Genomic DNA, 18,761 nt, shown 5'->3' on the forward strand with positions numbered 1-18,761 from the left:
TTCATTTGAAAGTCACGTGTCTAGTATCTGTAAAACCGCATTTTTCCATCTTAAAAATATATCTAAATTATGCCATATGCTCTCATTGACAAATGCGGAACAATTAGTTCATGCGTTCATGACCTCAAGGCTAGATTATTGTAATGCTCTACTGGGTGGTTGCCCTGCACGCTTAATAAACAAACTACAGCTGGTTCAAAACGCAGCAGCTCGAGTTCTTACCAGAACCAGGAAGTATGACCATATTAGCCCGGTTCTGTCAACACTGCACTGGCTCCCTATTAAACATCTCATCAATTTTAAAATATTGCTGATCACTTACAAAGCACTAAATGGTTTAGCTCCGCAGTACTTGAGCGAGCTCTTAACGCATTATACTCCTTCACGTCTATTGCGATCTCAAAATTCCGGCCAGTTGATAATACCTAGAATATCAAAATCGACTGCTGGCGGTAGATCCTTCTCCTATTTAGCACCAAAACTTTGGAACAGTCTTCCTAACATTGTCCGGGAAGCAGACACACTCTATCAGTTTAAAGCTAGACTAAAGACACAACTCTTTGACCTAGCATTCACATAATACATTATAGACTTCTATAATTCAATGTTAGGCTGCATAGATTAGGTCAGCTGGAACCGGGAACACTTCCCATGAATCCTGATGTACTCGTTACATCATGAGAAGAATGGCATCTACGCTAATTTTAGTGTCTTTGTTTATCCCGAGATTTTCCCGCAGCCTGCCGGATCCAGGCCGTATCCAGATCTGATGAAGGACCTTCGCCTGGACCCGATGACAACGCAGTGCTGAAGTGCCAACTAGTCTCTCCCTATGGAGGATCCCTTTACCACTCTACAGATAAAGCGTTGTCGGGAAACTCAATTCGCGTATCTACCCCGAATTGATAAAATAAAATAAAATTCTGTATCAAAAATTATAAGGAAATGCCAGTACTTTGTTTAGGCTTGGTCTGTAGGGAATTCCAAACCTGCGCACATATATTCAAACGCACATAACTATAGAACCAATTCTTAATGCGCATGTGACCGCCATCAGCGTTTCTCACAGGTTCGCATTTAAAGTCTGTGTAGAGAGAATGGTGTCGTCTTAGCGGCCCCAAATTTAATAACAAATGATCGTTGCGACGGAAGCGAATCAATCAAAACTACCTTTAGCTGGAAAATAACTTTATTAAAGAACCGCTATAAAGCCAAAACAATCTCTGTTACCTTAAATTATACGTTTATCTCTGTAAAGCTGCTTTGAAACAATCTACATTGTTAAAAGCGCTATATAAATGAAGGTGACTTGACTTGACTTGACCCTCATGTTGTTCCAACCCCGTAAGACTTTCGTTCATCTTCGGAACACAAATTAAGATATTTTTGATGAAATCTGAGAGCTGTCTCACTCCTCCATAGGCTGTTAGGTAATTGATATCTGCCATCCCAGAAAAGTTAGTTAAGACATTAGCCGCGTTTCCATTACCCTTCAAATTGCGCAAATTGAAATTGCGAATTGAAAATACGCCCAATGGAAACACGTCAATTTCGCAAAACTCCCATTTATCGCAAAAAAGTTTTTACGCTCGCATGAGGTGGTATTTCAGGCAATTCGAAAAAGGAATAATTTGCAAAACTGCAATGGAAACAGTTTTTGCACATTTACAGGTCACCTGACGTAGATGACGTGGTGTGTTTGGACAGAATACGAGACAGAGTTCTTTATTGAATTCATAAAAGACAAAAGAATGACAGAAATACTGGATTCTAAAGCTGAAATAAATGCCACAATCAAGACCTCGAAGCAGAAATGAGTGAGAAAAACCCAGAAACATCTCATATGTGCCGCTCACAGTATAAGGCTCTTTCCTTGCCATTAATGCTTGGCGTTTAACACGCCTACATTTCCTTCCATTAATAATAATAATGTCTAGTGAGGTACGTGGCTGTGATATATATATAAACTTACCAACGTCCTTTGCCATGATTTTTGGAATGACTTATCGTGAGAGGAAAAAATGACGTTTTAGTTGCATAACATTGGTTAATGGAAACGCCGTCATTTCGCGATAGTTTTTTATCGATATTTAGAAAAAATCGCAAAAGTTTTGCGCGAATCTTTAATGGAAATGCGCCTATTGTTAAAATAGTCCAAGTGACTACAGTGGCTCAACCTTAAGTTTATCAAGAGATGAGAATACTTTTTGTGCGCAAAAAAACAAACAAAAATAATGACTTTATTCAACTCTTCATTTTCTTCAGTGTGGGCCTGTGAGTGAGTTCACGTAGTGTAACAGCGCAGCGCTTCTGGGTTGTGCGTCAGAACGTAGGCTCACTATTGGCCGACGCTAGTCATGATGTGTGTGATGCTGGCCAATAGTGAGCCTACGTTCTGACATACAACCCAGAAGCGCTGCGCTGTTACACTACCTGAAGTCTTACGGGTTTGGAACAACATGAGGGTGAGTAATTACTGACAGAATTTTCATTTTGGGGTAAACTAACCCTTCACAAACGCCTTTACTACATTAATCAATATGAAATATGATCAGTATGTTAGCAGATCTTCTGCACCAGTTGTTCTCAACAAGGGTCTGATCAAACTTACACTTTTCTCTCAAAAATGCTTAAATTTACTTTTTCAAAAGGTATATCTTTATTTCCATGCATTTGAAAGTTATTTTCTTACATTTTGTCATTCCAAACGTCTAGCGTTTCAAAGACTTGGCACAAGGACTGCTGCTACTGTTGACTCCACATGATTTATCACTTGTCTTTGAATTTTTCCTCATTCCTAAGTCACCTTGAAAAGTGTATGCTAAATAAATGAATCTCGATGTGTTCAAAACGTTTTGTACTTTTACTACTTGTCAAAGGCAGCTTTTTTGTCATTTTTCACATTGTAGAGTGATGGTGAAAACTAAATCTGATATTTAAAAAATGGAATCTCCTTCTCTGAGCCTTTGGGGTTGTTTTTCCTTTTTCCTTTATTCTTGATGCTTCAGGAGTGAAGTAGGATCATGTCATGCACTTCTGATTTTAACAAAAAATTCATGTGAATCCTGTCTATCAACAGTGGCCAAAAAAAGTGATATTTCTTTTTAATGACCCTACAAGTGTCATGAACTATCGGAGACGCAAGGGTTGAGGATCCAAATGCAGAAGTTTATTAAAAGGTAATCCAAAGACGTAATACAAACAACAGCCAAAGGTAAAAGCACAGGCAAACAGTCCAAACAATAACAGAATCCAGGGCAAAGGCAAAACAGAGACATCCAAAGGAACTGGACAGAAAGTCCAAAACCATGAACATGAGAAACCAAAGATAGAGCGCTCGGAAACACAGTGCTGACACATACGAGACTTCGCAGAGAGACTGAGAGATGTATGACTTTTAAAGGCGTAATGTACTTTTATAGTACTCATTAATATTTTGAATTACCTTAATTTTTTCAGTTTTTGTTTTAATTTTGTTATGTTATTATTTTTATGTTATGTCTTTGTAATAGTTTGAATTTTTTTATATTTCTGTTAGCTTTAATTCATTTTTTATTTCAGTTTCAGTTGTGGTCATTTTAGCACTTTCTAATGTTCATATATGAAGTTGTTTTACCATCCAATATTTCTATTTTATTTCACTTTTATTTCAGTTACTGAAAACAATTTTTAATAGTTTTAGTTTTAGCTTTAGTTACCAATAACAACACTGAAGCACACAGGACCAACTTAAATTAGAAAAGAGTAAGTGCTTGACTGCGTCCGAAATCACATACGTCCCTAATATAAGACGTGTCTGAATTCACAGTCCTCATAAAAGAGTTCGCAAAAAGTACCTGGATGACCCGCTGAAGTGTGCATACGATGGACACTTTACTATCCCATGAGGCCACGGGAGAGGATTGGCAGTGAAGCGACACAACTAACGCTGGAAAGTCACATGATAATGACAACATGGCGAATGTAGTGCGTCCAGATTACATTCGTACTATAGGACATACTTTTTAGCGGTTAATAATTACTTATTCAAAATAAGCACCTACTCAAGAGAGTGTGTGGTTTCAGACATGCAGCCATAGTCTGTCAGAAAGCTTTGATTGGTCAGTCACTTTTTAAGGCGGGGATTAGCATAGGGTTGTTTTTGTTTTATTTAGTTTTGTTACATTTTCTTTTATGCAAAACAAATGTATTATTTTCTTTTGTTTTTGAATTTAAATACCCTACAGATTTCCCTGGGATCCATAGTGCTGGAATAAATTACTCTTTACTCTTTATCATTTGACTTCATTCAGCACATGGATTATAAAGTTCAGTAGATACAGGACACTGTGAGATCACAAAACTCAATTGAACGTTCAGACTCTTTGTCTGGGTGAGCGGCTGGACCATGAAGAATTGCAGATTTGTTTCTGAGGTGTAATTCTTGTGGGTCTCTCTCTCTCTCTCTCTCTCTCTCTCACACACACACACACACACACACTGAACGATTTCAAAGAGGAACACCCCCTCCCCTCCCATTCGCTGTTCTGTTTCCACGTTTCCATAGCAGCCGAGCTTCGCTGTGTTTTCGCCCCCTTTTTTGTTTTGCACGGAGAGGCATCTCATAATGGGGGTCTAAAGGGAACAGGAAGGGAACACTAGCGGGGAAGGGGGAGACTGCGGGCCGAAGCTGTGAAAAAGCAACAAAAACAGTAAGAAATGCATTGATAATGACATCACCAGCATTTCCCACAGTGGCCAGTGTCTTAATGGAGCTGGAGCTTCATTCATCGGCCCCGGGTTTGGCTTTCCGAGAGCCTGGGGAGGCCAGCGCTCCCTTCATCTCAATGGGCTTTTTGTTGAGGAACAGAGGAGCTGTTCTAGGCTTGGAGAAAAGCTCAGCTAATTCACTTTAGGGTTACCAGGAAGCCTGAGCCCGCAAGGTTGGCAACAATGGCAAACTTGATTGCCTCACTTCGATGGCCCAAGAACTCCCAGCTGGAGCACCAGAATTCAAATGGGAACTTGTTTTCTCTGTTCTGTATGTTTCTTTCTCTCGCAGCCCCGCCTCTCTGTGTTCACACACATTTATTTCTTCATCTCTTCCTCTGATGGGATCCCATGGCCGCCTGACCGACCCCGACATATTTCAGGGAGGGACAGTAAGAGTCTTTCTCAGATCTGTGCCTGATGTTAGAGCGCCCCCTGTCGGTTGTGGAGTGCAAGGTCAGAGAAGAAGTCATTTTTACACCTAAATCCATCCATCCATCTTCCATTAGCGTTATTCCCGCTCATTTTTACAGGATCCGCTTCACACACACATTCACTCACACACACTCCCACAACAATTTGGCATATTCAGTCCACCTAACCTGCATGTCCTTGGACTGTGGATGAAACCGGAGGAAACCCACACTGACACGGGGAGAACATGCAGACTCCACACAGAAAGGATTCCTGGGTCTCAAACCGGGGACCTTCTTGCTGTGAGGCGACAGTGTTACCCAATGAGCACCCTAATTAAAAGGGGGAAGGTGAGCCACCATATTTAAAAGTGATTAGGGAGGTACGGTGGCTCAGTGGGTAACACTGTCACCTCACAGCAAGAAGGTTTGAGTCCCGGCTGAGTCAGGAGGTCTTTCTGTGTGGAGTCTGCATAAACATTATGTATTACTGCCGAACAGGGTTACCATATGGCAGCATTCACATTTTCTCAATTTAAGGCAGAATTATATTAGACAAAATTCATCAAAGAACTGATCAAAGAAGGATAAAACATCATGGCCCGGTTTCACATCAGGATTCAGCCTTGGTTAAATTAGGACATGGTAACACATTACAATAAGGTTTCATTTGTTAAGTCAAGTCAAGTCATCTTCATTTATAGAGCGCTTTTAACAATGTAGATTGTTTCAAAGCAGCTTTACAGAGATAAACGTATAATTTAAGGTAACAGAGATTGTTTTGGCTTTATAGCGGTTCTTTAATATAGTTATTTTCCAGCTAAAGTTAGTTTTGATTGATTAGCTTCCGTCGCAACGATCATTTGTTATTAAATTAGGGGCCGCTAAGACGACACCATTCTCTTTACACAGACTTTAAACGCGAACCTGTGAGAAACGCTGATGGCGTTCACATGCGCATTTAGAATGGGTTCTATAGTTATGTGCGTTTGAATATATGTGCGCAGGTTTGGAATTCCCTACAAACCAAGCCTAAACAAAGTACTGGCATATCCTTGTAATTTTTGATACAGAATTGTATTTTATTTTATCAATTCGGGGTAGGTACGCGAATTGAGTTTCCCGACAACGCTTTATCTGTAGAGTGGTAAAGGGATCCTCCATAGGGAGAGACTAGTTGGCACTTCAGCACTGCGTTGGATCGAGTCCAGGCGAAGGTCCTTCATCAGATCTGGATACGGCCTGGATCCGGCAGGCTGCGGGAAAACCTCGGGATAAACAAAGACACTAAAATTAGCGTAGATGCCATTCTTCTCATGATGTAACGAGTACATCAGGATTTATGGGAAGTGTTCCCGGTTCCAGCTGACCTAATCTATGCAGCCTAACATTGAATTATAGAAGTCTATAATGTATTATGTGAATGCTAGGTCAAAGAGATGTGTCTTTAATCTGGCTTTGAACTGACAGAGTGTGTCTGCTTCCCGGACAATGGTAGGAAGACTGTTCCAGAGTTTTGGTGCTAAATAGGAGAAGGATCTACCGCCAGCAGTCGATTTTGATATTCTAGGTATTATCAACTGGCCGGAATTTTGAGATCGCAATAGACGTGAAGGACTATAATGCGTTAAGAGCTCGCTCAAGTACTGCGGAGCTAAACCATTTAGTGCTTTGTAAGTAATCAGCAATATTTTAAAATTTATGCGATGTTTAATAGGGAGCCAATGCAGTTTTGACAGAACCGGGCTAATATGGTCATACTTCCTGATTCTAGTAAGAACTCGAGCTGCTGCGTTTTTAACTAGCTGTAGTTTGTTTATTAAGCGTGCAGGGCAACCACCCAGTAGAGCATTACAATAATCTAGCCTTGAGGTCATGAACGCATGAACTAATTGTTCCGCATTTGTCAATGAGAGCAGCTATGCATTCCGTTAATTTTGTGAATTGGTAAGTTTCTTTAAGTTTTGAAGAAATATACAGCTGAGTATCGTCGGCATAACAGTGAAAGCTAATGCCATGTTTCCTAATGATATCTAATAATGGTAGCATGTACAGAGTGAACAGCAGGGGTCCTAGTACTGAGCCTTGTGGTACGCCATACTGAACTTGTGATCGATGAGACATCTCTTCATTTACTGCTACAAACTGATAACGGTCAGATAAGTATGATTTAAACCATGCTAGTGCAATTCCACTAATGCCAACATAGTTTTCTAGTCTATTTAAAAGAATATTGTGGTCGATAGTGTCAAATGCAGCACTAAGATCGAGTAACACTAATAGAGAGATGCAACCACGATCGGATGATAAGAGCAAATCATTTGTGACTCTAACGAGAGCTGTCTCGGTACTATGGTACGGTCTAAATCCTGACTGGAAATCTTCGCAGATATCATTTCTTTCAAGAAAGGAACACAGTTGTGAAGATACTGCTTTTTCTAATATCTTTGACAGAAAAGGTAGATTCGAGATCGGCCTGTAATTGACTAATTCTGTAGGATCAAGTTGCGTTTTTTTAACAAGCGGTTTAATCATAGCCAGCTTAAAGGTTTTTGGTACGTATCCTAGAGACAAAGATGAATTAATGATATTAAGAAGAGGATCTATGACCTCTGGAAGTATTTCTTTCAGTAGCTTAGTCGGTATAGGGTCTAACATACATGTTGTAGATTTAGATGATTTAACGAGTTTAGTAAATTCTTCCTCTTCTATAGCAACAAATGAATAAATATTTTCCTCTGGGAGACTTCAATGCACTGCCTGATGCAATACTGTAGTAGACGGTTGCATAGTTATAATTTTCTCCCTGATATTATCAATCTTATAAGTGAAGAAGTTCATAAAGTCATTACTGCTGGGTTGCTTGGGAACTTCTGGGCTTGAAGCTTTCTTTTTCGTTAGTTTAGCCACCGTTTCAAATAAATACCTAGGATTATGTTTATTTTCTTCTAAAAGGGTTGAAAAATAAGCAGATCTAGCAGCTTTTAAAGCCTCTCTGTAAGCAATCGAGCTCTCTTTCCATGAAATGCGAAATACCTCTAGTTTTGTTTTCTTCCAGTTGCGCTCCATTTTTCTGGCTGCTCTCTTAAGGGCCCGAGTGTGCTCGTTGTACCACGGCGTTGGACTATTTTCTTTAATCTTCTTTAAGCGCAACGGAGCAACTGTGTCTAAAGTGCTGGAAAAGAGAGAGTTAAAAGTTTCTGTTGCAATATCGAGTTCTTCTAAGCTATCTGGGATGCTGAGATGATGAAACTGATTAGGAAGATTATTAATAAAGCAATCTTTAGTAGCAGAAGTGATAGGTCTCACATATTTGAAACACGGAGTCGGCTTTGCAGCCTTGGCTAAATGCAAATTACACGAGACTAGATAATGATCTGAGATGTCATCGCTCTGTTAACATTAGTTAATTACATTAGTTAACTTGAAGTAAGAATGAACTGCACTTCTACAGCATATATTAGGTTTAGTTTATGTTAGTTTCAACATTAATTAATAAATTATTAAAATCAAAAGTATTTTGTTAAAAATATTTGTTTGTTAAAAAATATTTGTTAACATTATTTACATAATTTACATATTTTTCCTGATTGCTTAAACACCATAACCAGGCTTTTGAACTAAAATTTCAAACATAACACCATTTATCATACATCACACCCATTTCCCTAAACTATAAACACTATTCCCCTGTTTTGACACATGAGTCAGATTTGTTGAACTGTCACTGCAAAACTCTACACACAAATCCCTTGGTTTCTCATTGCCTACACCATGCTGTCATTTAGAAAGCATTAGCATTCAATATTGTTCACTCAAGTCAGCCCAGCTTCAGCTCAGTGAGACACAATTACCCAAGTGGAAACATTAAGAGTCAAAATTGATCACACACCAATCAGAAACTTCAATAGATAGATAAAAGGGCCGGAGTCAGTTCAGTGGGTTTTGGAACAATGGATCCAGAAAGACATGAAGGAGGAGGTCGAGGACAGTGGAGTGGAAGAGGACGAGTAGGAGGAGGACGAGGAGGAGGAGGATGAGGAGGATGAGGAGGAGGAGGATGAGGAGGAGGAGGATGAGGAGTAAAAGGAGGAGGAGGAGGATGAGGAGGATGAGGAGTAAAAGGAGGAGGAGGAGGAGGAGGAGGAGGAGGAGGAGGAGGAGAAAAGGAGGAGGAAGAGGTAGAGGTGGAGGAGGAGGAGGAAGAGGTGGAGGAGGAGGATGAGGAGGAGGAGGACGGGGAGGAGGACGAGGAGGACGAGGAGGAGGTTGAGGAGGAGGAGGATGAGGAGGAGGATGAGGAGGAGGAGGAGGAGGACGGGGAGGAGGACGAGGAGGAGGTTGAGGAGGAGGAGGAGGAGGAGGAGGAGGAGGTGGAGGAGGAGGAGGAGGACAAGGAGGAGGAGGATGAGAAGGAGGATGAGGAGGAGGAGGAGGAGGAGGAGGCTGGGCTTCGAGTACAGCCAAACTTGAGTCGCTTTGCCATCGCCTCGATCATAGGAACCTTCAGAGAGAGAAACAGTAGATGTCCTTCAGACATGCTCTCTACTGTAACTGTTGAGTGCAGTACACTGTGCTGTGACAACACATACATGAACTGTAGCTGTTGCCCTATACTACTGTAATAAAAAGAAATGAATCAAATTGCCTCACATACAGATAGAGTTTTCTGAATGCTTCCATTTTGTAAAAAGGATGTGTTATAGTTACGGTAATCAGTACTTCTATTTTTCTAGGACACAGAGATGATGAAATGAAGAAGCCTGCCAGATATTTCAGTTGATGTGTGCCAGCGGGGAACAGGCATGCAAGAAGATTTTACCCCTCTGCCTGGCTAGGGCCAACCTGTGATGTGGACGAGATTCCCCAGACCAAAGACGGGATGCTGGGGCAGAGTTGTTTTATTTATTTATTTATTTTTTGGTGTAATGCACTGTACAGTACATTAAGGAATAAAAAAATGTGCCAATGTATCCACTGGTTGTCTTTTGTGTTCATCATGTGTAAAGGTTTGTGAGTGGGGGAGCCACAAGCAACATAACTTACCAGTTTGGAAACGTTGTTTTGAATTTATTGCACCAGTGTGTCAGACTATGTTGTAGTGTGTGTGTTTGTGAGGGCTTGTGTGTGATGTCTGAGGCCTAATTTTGACCTGAAAATAGGATGTTTGGGGAACTGGGTGAGACGTTATGGATTTGTGTTTACTGTTTTGAGAATACGAGGCATAGTTTCAAGAAATGTGTTTAAGCAATCGAGAAAAACTGTAAATTAGTTCATTTCATCTATAAAGCAGTTCTGCTGAAAACAGTGATGTCATCGTCCAGCTCAGTTCAGCTCTCAGACAACAGCGTCAGTTCAGGCAGATCAATGACATGTTGAATATTAAGTGTTCTCAACTAAGCAAGCCAGAGGCAACAGGAACCCAAACTCCATGAGGGACAGAATGGAGAAAAACCCATGGGAGAACCCAGGCTCAGTCTGGGCCAGTTCTCCTCTGTGTGTATATACTCATATCTCTTCTGTGAGGCCGGGACAACCTGTCACTCACAAATCTACTGGTGGTAGACATGGTACAGTTTTTAATTATATGCTTCTACTTCCTCATGTAAACCATGCATTTTACATTAATAAAAGACAGAAGTATAAAATTCCAACATCATTTATTATGAATAATGACATCAGTATTGCCGAATTAGTAGTTTATGATTGTACTATGAACACAGGCACACTTTAGGCATCATTGTCAAATATTCATTCATTGTAAATAGTCATTTACTTTTACGTTTAACATTAGTGGGTTTTTTTGATTGTTTGTTTGTTTTTTGGTTGCACTTTATTTTACAGTATGTGTACTTGCCTGAGACAGTACAGGGTAATATAATGTAACTGGTTAAGGTTAGGTTTAGGGGTAGTACCTAGTTATTACCCAGTTATTGTAATTACTATAATAGATATATGTACATGGTGAACTGGACTGTAAAAAAAAAGTTCTACCATTTTTTTATTTTGTTTTTCAGGTTGTGCATTACAATGATATTACCATGCTTCAAGAAAGACCCAATACAATGGTTTGTTGATTGTGATTTTCTTTCCTGGACTTCCAGGAAAACGCTTTAGAAATAGGAAGATACATTTCTATATTTCAAAGGTCCACTTTAGACCTTCTACTAACTATAAGTAACTTTGCAACTACATGTCAATTAACTCTCATTAGAGTATTAGTAGTATCTGCTAACATTTTATTTTGATACTCCTCAACAGATATGCTTACCTAATAGTCTACTAATACTCTAATGAGGGTTAGTTGACATGTAGTTAGTTGACAAGTTACTTATTGTTAGTAGAATGTCTAAAAAGTAATTTCTGTATAGCTATTAAAATGACATTTTGGTCACCACTGAATTGGGTAATACATTGACTTAGGCTGTAGACATAGTAGGAGTCAACATTGAAAAAATATAGATAGGTTTGGTAATTTGTGTGTGGTTTTGTAGAAACACAATGTCATACAGTATTTGCTGATGTGTTTTTTTGTGGGTATGCTGCCTTTCCACATTAGTCTAGTCTTGTGCTGACATCTTTTGGCCGATGACAGAACTACAGGACAGAACAACCTTTACACCAAGGACTTGTTTTAACCAGCACACCCAGAGGCCAGTTGCGTAAACATAGCCAGTGTGTTAAGAACTAGTAGTAATCAGTCTTACTTTACGGTATCAAATTAGACCATTCTAAGTTTTTATGTAACTGACTTAAAGTTATGAACAGTCTTATGAAGGGGAAAAAATGGTGACTAACTTGTAAGACTAGTCTTAGTAACGGCCCCTGCTGGTTTCAGTGACTGAGACAATGAGATGGGCACAAGTGTAGTATGCATCAGTAAACTGAGTAATCAAATTGGACTAGTCTCTTATGTGGACTTAATTACTGAATACAGACTGATACAGATAGACAGCTGATTCATGAACCAATTATTTATTACAAAAATGCAAGACAGAACTCTTAAACTATAATCTAATGGCAAACACAATACAAAAACATACATCTTTTATATAAGATGTAGGTCTGCTGCATTGAGAGATGAAATAGCTACAGCAATTGAAAACAAAGAAAATGACAAACATAAATCAAACCGTGAGGAGTGTGGACAGGAGAGCGGATGAAACCTTATATTATTGGAAAGAATTGAAAACAATGGCAAGAACAAAGGAAATATATTAAAACTACCAACAACTACAGAGAGTACCAAGAGCGTTTTCTTTTTTTTTTTTTTGATAACATCATTCCGGGTGCAACAGTGTCATCATCGTCTGTGCTTCACACGCGCATCTCAACTCTTCTCAGTCTCATTGTTCAACACCATAAATGGGTTAGTAATTGCTAATCAATTTCAATTCAGACAGTAAATGGTGAGTGAAAGTCCAGACGCGTATGATCATCGAACAGGAGACCGATCAAACTTTGATGAGCTGAAGCGCACGTCTTCTGTGGTGCATCCGAGAGCTTTGGTCTTACAAAGAGTAGCTGAGGGCACTTGATCGATTTTTAAAAATGCATGGAAGATATTTCCGTGCCTCGCTCATTTAAGGTCTTGACCGGGAGATCCAAAGTCACGTTCCAATTTCCTAAATATGTAGTGCTTCTGTCTATAAATACAATAGTGCAATGCTTGTTAAAATATGAAATCCCTTGGCTATTCCATAACTTATGAAGATACAGAAAAATAAATCAGATAGAACATCTTTTTTTTTTTTTGCAACTGCAACTTTTTACACATATACAGCAGAAGTAAAAAGCACACACTTTTGCGAGTATATTCTTTTCTCGTATTCATCAAGTGCACACAAATCTATATGAACAACATTTTAAGTGCATCTGTACATGTCCATGTCCAATAAGCATAAAATGCACCCTCCATGGACACAATGGATTTCATATTTTGACAAATGAACATCGAACAGGAAAGAAGTACCAAAGACAACATGTTGAGGAAGCTAGTCAAATCCAGAGAGTCAAACCTAGAACAATCCAATCACCCCAAAACACTCCCGTCTGCTCTCATCCTGCATACACTTCTAATATCCCATAAAACCAAACAGCAAAACCTGTTTTTGTGTGTCCAGACTTCAAGTGAGAAAATTTGTTGGTCTAAGAAATTAGGTCTCATAAATATAATTACAGGGGACATAATTGATTCAAACCGCACAGTTAGTGGAACAACGTTCAAGTAAATTGCATATAAAATTTACTTCTTGCATACAAAACTTGCCTTTGCGCCTTCTACTCCAACCCATACCTCAATAAGTACTTTATTTCGGGTTCACAGGTTTAGTGCAAGCACGAAAAATAAATAACACCTGCATTGCCAATGCCATCTGCTTTTCTCTGTTGTTTCTCTTGTGGACACCTAAAAAAAGGGGACATAAATTAATTACACAGTTTGGCTTGCAAAGAATTACCTTCCCAGTAAACTGAACGAACAAAAGAAAAGGGAATGTCTATCTAAACAAAAAATTCATTAACAAAAATTGCTACTATATCCCCAATAATGTGGCTGAAAAGGGCTATGATGATTACAAGACTATTAGAAAGAAGCCACACAGCAAGGGATGCCGTGAAATAAGAATGAGGGGTAAACCAAAAAAACAGCAAAAACACAACAACACTCCCCCCACCCCTCCCCCACACGTGGAGCCTCAACAGTTCCAGAACATCGCAATTAAACTCAATCCTTCTCAGTCCGACTCGTATTCCAGCGGGGCCACCTCGTCGATGACCAGCTCCTCTTCGCACTTAATGTCTTCCAGTGTCGGCGACAGCTTCATTCCCGCGTGGACCTTCTTATGGCGCGAGAAGCTGGAGGAGTGAACGAAAGTCTTCCCACACTGCGGGCATTCGTACAGCTTTCCCGACGCGTGCGTTTGCTGGTGCTGCTTGAGGTTGGACAGGCGGATGAAGGTCTTCTTGCACACGTTGCAGGTGTAGCACTTGTCGCTGGCGTGCGTGTGCTCGTGTCGGGACAGGCTGGTGGTGTGGCTGAAGCGCTTGTCGCACATGCGGCAGGGGTACGGCCGCTCTTCGTTCGGCAGACACAACCTCTTCTTGCCTCCTTTACTGTGCTTGTTCTTCTTGCACAGGGTGTAGTAGTTGGGCTTGTCGCGGGAGCACAGCTTCAGGCGGATCTTGAGGTCCGAGGACTTGTCGAGCGAGTCTTTGCCGTGCGTGTACGAGTTGAGAAGCTGGCGCACGTGAGCCACCTGGTGTTTGGAGAGGCCGGCGGAGTGGCTGAAGACCCTGTCGCACTGAGCGCACTGGTATTGCTTCTCTCGCTCGCCCGACGAGACCGGCATTCGTTTATTCGAGCCGTGGTTGGATTGGAAACTGTGCTGGGTCATGATGGGCGCCGGGGTTGGCGCTGGGTACAACGGCCTAACGGTTTTATCCAAGCCTTTTTTGTGGATTAACCGATGCCGCGACAGACTGGAGCTGTGATTGAACGTTTTGCCACAGGTGTTGCACGTGTGCAGTCTCTTGGTTTTGTGGCATTTCTTGTGAATGGCCAAAAGCCGCTTGCCGTTGCACCTTACCCCGCACAGATTGCACTGGAGAGACTTTTTGCTGTCGCCTAACTTGCTGAACCCCTTCGAGGAAGTGAGGGCCGATCTGTCCGAGTGAACGTGCAGATGGCGAGCGAGACTGGAGGAATGGCTGTAGATCTTGCCACAGAAGTGGCACTTATAGGTTCTAGTGTGAGACACCTCCTTCTCCCAGGAAATATCGGAAACGTCCTCGGCTTCGCACAGCTGGCTATTCTCCGGTTCCGTGTTGTCGTCCGAGTCGGATTCGCTCCCCACCTCCTCCTCGTGCGTCGGGATCAAATTCGGATCTACTTCTTCACATTCTGGGTACACCGATTCGTAAGGGACAAAGAACGTCTCATCCGGTTCCACTTTCACTATCTGGTCCGAGGTGAAGCAACCGGCCTCGTCCAAATCCTTTTTGACGCAGGCTATAGTGAATTTTGAGCCCACCTCGGCCCACTTGACCACGTATTCGATGGGTTGGGTGTCGAGCTCGACCGTGATGAAGTCTGCTCCTAAAGCGTCCTGCTCGGAGCAGGTCAGCTCTGTTTCTATCTCTTCCATTAGGGCTGATTTTCACGGCCCTTCTGTCGCTTTCTCACTGGGGAGCAGTGCCTATTCCCGGCTTAATTTACACCTCAGCAAACCCTAGAAGGAAACAGAAACAAAAAGCGTTTGAGTTCGACTAAACACTACAAGCAATAATAACATACATCAACCAATATTTGGCTATTTTGAGATTATTGGCTGATAATTTGTCAGCCTGACAGATTATTATCCCCTCCCTCTTGTGTAAATTCCAACAGCTTTGTCAATATATTTATTGTACAGTGTAACTATTTCTGTAGTAGTTAATTTTGAGTTGATATTGACAACCCTCTACAATGCGAGTAAATCACTCGCATACGCGACCAAATTTCACACTGGGCGAGATGGTCCTTAATGCAGAACATGAAATCCACGGGGAGGAGTCGGATCCAGATCCAACTCCTCCCACCTTACATACCTAAACCTACCAATCTCCACCCCCTGATCCCTAAACCCACCCCTAAGCCTACCCATCTCCACCCCTAAACCTACCAATCTCCACCCCTTATTCAAGATCCGACTCCTCCCCCCGGATCTTGTGTACTGCATTGAGGTGCTACTGCACTGGGCGACTAAAAAATTACTTTAATTGTAAATTGTACGATCTCAGTCGACTGTGATTGAGTTAGAGGAAAAAAGTTTGGCGCAGATACAATATCATATCATCGTAAACAGTCGAGAAAGAAAACGCATGTGTAACAGTATCAGTATATTGGATCCTTGCATTCGGTCTTAAAGTGACAGTAGCCTAATATTCCTGCTGCGGTCTGTTTTTGACATTAATCAAACAAAAGACTCACTGCTTTCGACTTAATAATCTTTTAACTTTAATAAGGATTCATCTATATTTAATATATACAGTAAAGACTATTCAGTGTTGTTTTACATTTGATTATTCAATTTCTGTACCTAATCTGTATAACTACTGTTAAATTTACCTGAAAGGCACTGTTTATTTTATTTGTATCTATGTTCTGTTTTGATTATTTGTGCTATTGCTTGTAGCCTGATTATTTGTTCTTATTTTATTAGAGACAGTTTAATTGTCTTTAATAGTGTTTGAAATGTATATTTTGTTTTATATTTATGTAGATTTTTCTTTTTAAATTTGCATTGTTCATATACAAAGTGCAAGTAAAAAAAAAAAAAAAAAATGAGTAGCCAATGGCAACTCGAGCTTCAGTGAGTCTGTAGATTAGAAGGTTGATTGAGTAAAATACAGTAGTCAACATTTGAAGTGGATTAAACAAGTTCATCAAAGTTGTCCTGAGACAAGAACAGGTATTGTTCAAAATCCATGTATAACTTTGATGAAAGGTTTTGATCCACTTCAAATGTTGACTAATGTAGATGTTTGTTTTATGGTCATGATATAATATTACACTACATGTATATCAGCATTATATCACCCTTAGCCACTGAAGAACCATGCAAGTCGACTGCTAGGAAAAAAAAGTATAGGCTGCATGGAGACTCCTGATCTATGCAAGATATTGTACTTCCTCTTAGATTTTTTTTACAGTCTGCACCATTAACAACAGCCAAGCATACTATTCCTCGACTGTCATTTGAGAGATCCAGAACGATAACGTACATTTGGAGAAAGTTCTACACGGACATTTTACAGCACGTTCTGAAGAATCATTCTGACATTTACAGAACACTCTAAAGAATCACTCTGACATTTAAAATAACGTCATTCTGAGATATTTAAGAGAACATTCCATGGAATCATTCTGACATTAAAGAACGTTTAGAACCATGATTTTGACAGAACGTTCTGGAGAATCATTCTGACATTTAGAGACCGTTCAGAAGAATCGTTCTGCAGTTCGTGCGAAATCTGTCAACCCCGTCAGAACGCGTTAACATGTCGATGATCTGTAAAATGAAAGCGGAGGTTCGCGCCAGGGTATTTCCTCATCAGCGGAATGCCGCGAAGCCGCCGCCGATCTCGCGTTTTCGCGTGTTTACGTGAGGCTTATTTATTTATAAACTCACCTTCTCTGATCAGTCGTGGTAAAAGACATGCAAAACAATGTCTTTAAACCAGCGACAAAAAAAGAAAAGCAGGCAAACAAAAGCGTTACAACGGTAAACAGGAAACACAACTGTGCATCGACACGGTGCATTGTGGGAAGGGATTAAATGGGGCTGCAACCGAGTGTCCAACTATATTTTTTATTTTAAGAGCATTTAATGTCGCACGGGTCGTGTTCAAGTTGTACACGTCAAGAACGTTTTAAGGTCTCGATACTAAAATGTAGACAAGAACTGTGCCATGATTCACTCTGACCTTGTAATGGCACGGAAGAGGCGTTCGGCAAAGCCTTACTGAACACATATTATAATAATGCAAGGATTCAATCGGCCCGCCATAAAATCGCACATATATCCAGCATTACAGACAGACGATGCAAGCGTATATCTCACACCGAGGCCCAGATACACACTGAAACTGAATACGATGTGTACAAGCTGTACTTTCTGTACTACTGCCAGCTTGTGCTGAAATAACTCGCACTTACGGTTGCTCAAGAATAAATATTATAATCACTGACCATTTCGATATACACATGAGAGAAAACAGATAATCCGTGAGCCCATTCGGTGCTTAACATACGTTTTGATCGGTTATTCGTAAGAAACGGATGCTTCAATTAGAGAAATAACATTACAATACGCTTCAGAAAGAGCCAAAGGTATTATAAAGACTTCGAGAATAGTGACATATGGCCGGTGTGACTGTATGATCTGTTGTATTTAGATTCCTCAATACAGTCACTAAGAACCACTGTAATATTATCACAGCGCGTCTTCCTGTCCCCATGACTGCACTTCATTGTGATTAAATAACCAGAAGCATCCGCTGTTCAAACATTTTGCAATCAGCTAAGTTAGTTGAAAATGTATTTTAAAGTAATTACCAAGCATTTAATGTGCAGTTTGGTCGATGGAAATCGGTTGGGTTCTGCCGCACCTCTGTCAGATCATCCCGATGTCGTCACGGATGTCATCTTTTTTTCTCTCAGCCTCGACGCGTCACCGCTGATGTATCAAACACGTGGATCGACTTCCGCATTCCACTGTGAACATGATAAACAGCATTAAATACGGTGTGTTTTATTGTGATATACTCCAAATAATTAAAAGGGACTGCCTGGAAATGACTGAAATTGTTTTTTATTACGGAATAATATAATATTTCCCTAGTAACAGAAAAAAACAACTAAATAGTGTGCATTTCCTTTTTGAAATTACATGGACATGAAAATAAATATAATTTGTATTCATACATGTATTTAATTGATATGTCTATTTTTTATTTTTTATTATTATGATTATATGCATATAAGAGAATTTCCGGTTAAATGTATATAATAATAATAATAATAATAATAATAATAATAATAATAATAATAATAACAAA

The 18,761-nt window shown here is 40.3% G+C and overlaps 1 protein-coding gene across 3 annotated transcripts; it reads right to left on the reverse strand.

Moving 5' to 3' along the window:
* Positions 1 to 12,121: 12,121 nt before the first annotated feature.
* On the reverse strand, positions 12,122 to 18,416 carry LOC308681439 (uncharacterized protein). 3 transcript variants are annotated; one of them, XM_081350315.1, is made up of 2 exons: positions 18,259 to 18,416; positions 12,122 to 15,391 (listed from the first exon to the last, which is right to left on the reverse strand). In XM_081350315.1, exon 2 carries the CDS (start codon positions 15,305 to 15,307, stop codon positions 13,898 to 13,900), a length of 1,410 nt encoding a protein of 469 aa, XP_081206441.1. In that variant the 5' UTR covers positions 15,308 to 15,391; positions 18,259 to 18,416; the 3' UTR covers positions 12,122 to 13,897. The 3 variants fall into 3 exon arrangements, with proteins under 3 accessions (XP_081206441.1, XP_081206443.1, XP_081206442.1); XM_081350317.1 differs by lacking the exon at positions 18,259 to 18,416 and adding an exon at positions 17,628 to 17,763; XM_081350316.1 differs by lacking the exon at positions 18,259 to 18,416 and adding an exon at positions 17,333 to 17,455.
* Between the last annotated feature and the right edge of the window lie 345 nt (positions 18,417 to 18,761).

This window comes from Scardinius erythrophthalmus (assembly GCF_964197995.2).
Source record: "Scardinius erythrophthalmus genome assembly, chromosome: 21".
Taxonomy (NCBI): Eukaryota; Metazoa; Chordata; class Actinopteri; order Cypriniformes; family Leuciscidae; genus Scardinius; species Scardinius erythrophthalmus.

Coding starts and splice junctions, on each gene's coding strand:
- LOC308681439 (XM_081350315.1), bottom strand. CDS start 15,307: ATGGAAGAGATAGAAACAGAGCTGACCTGCTCCGAGCAGGACGCTTTA.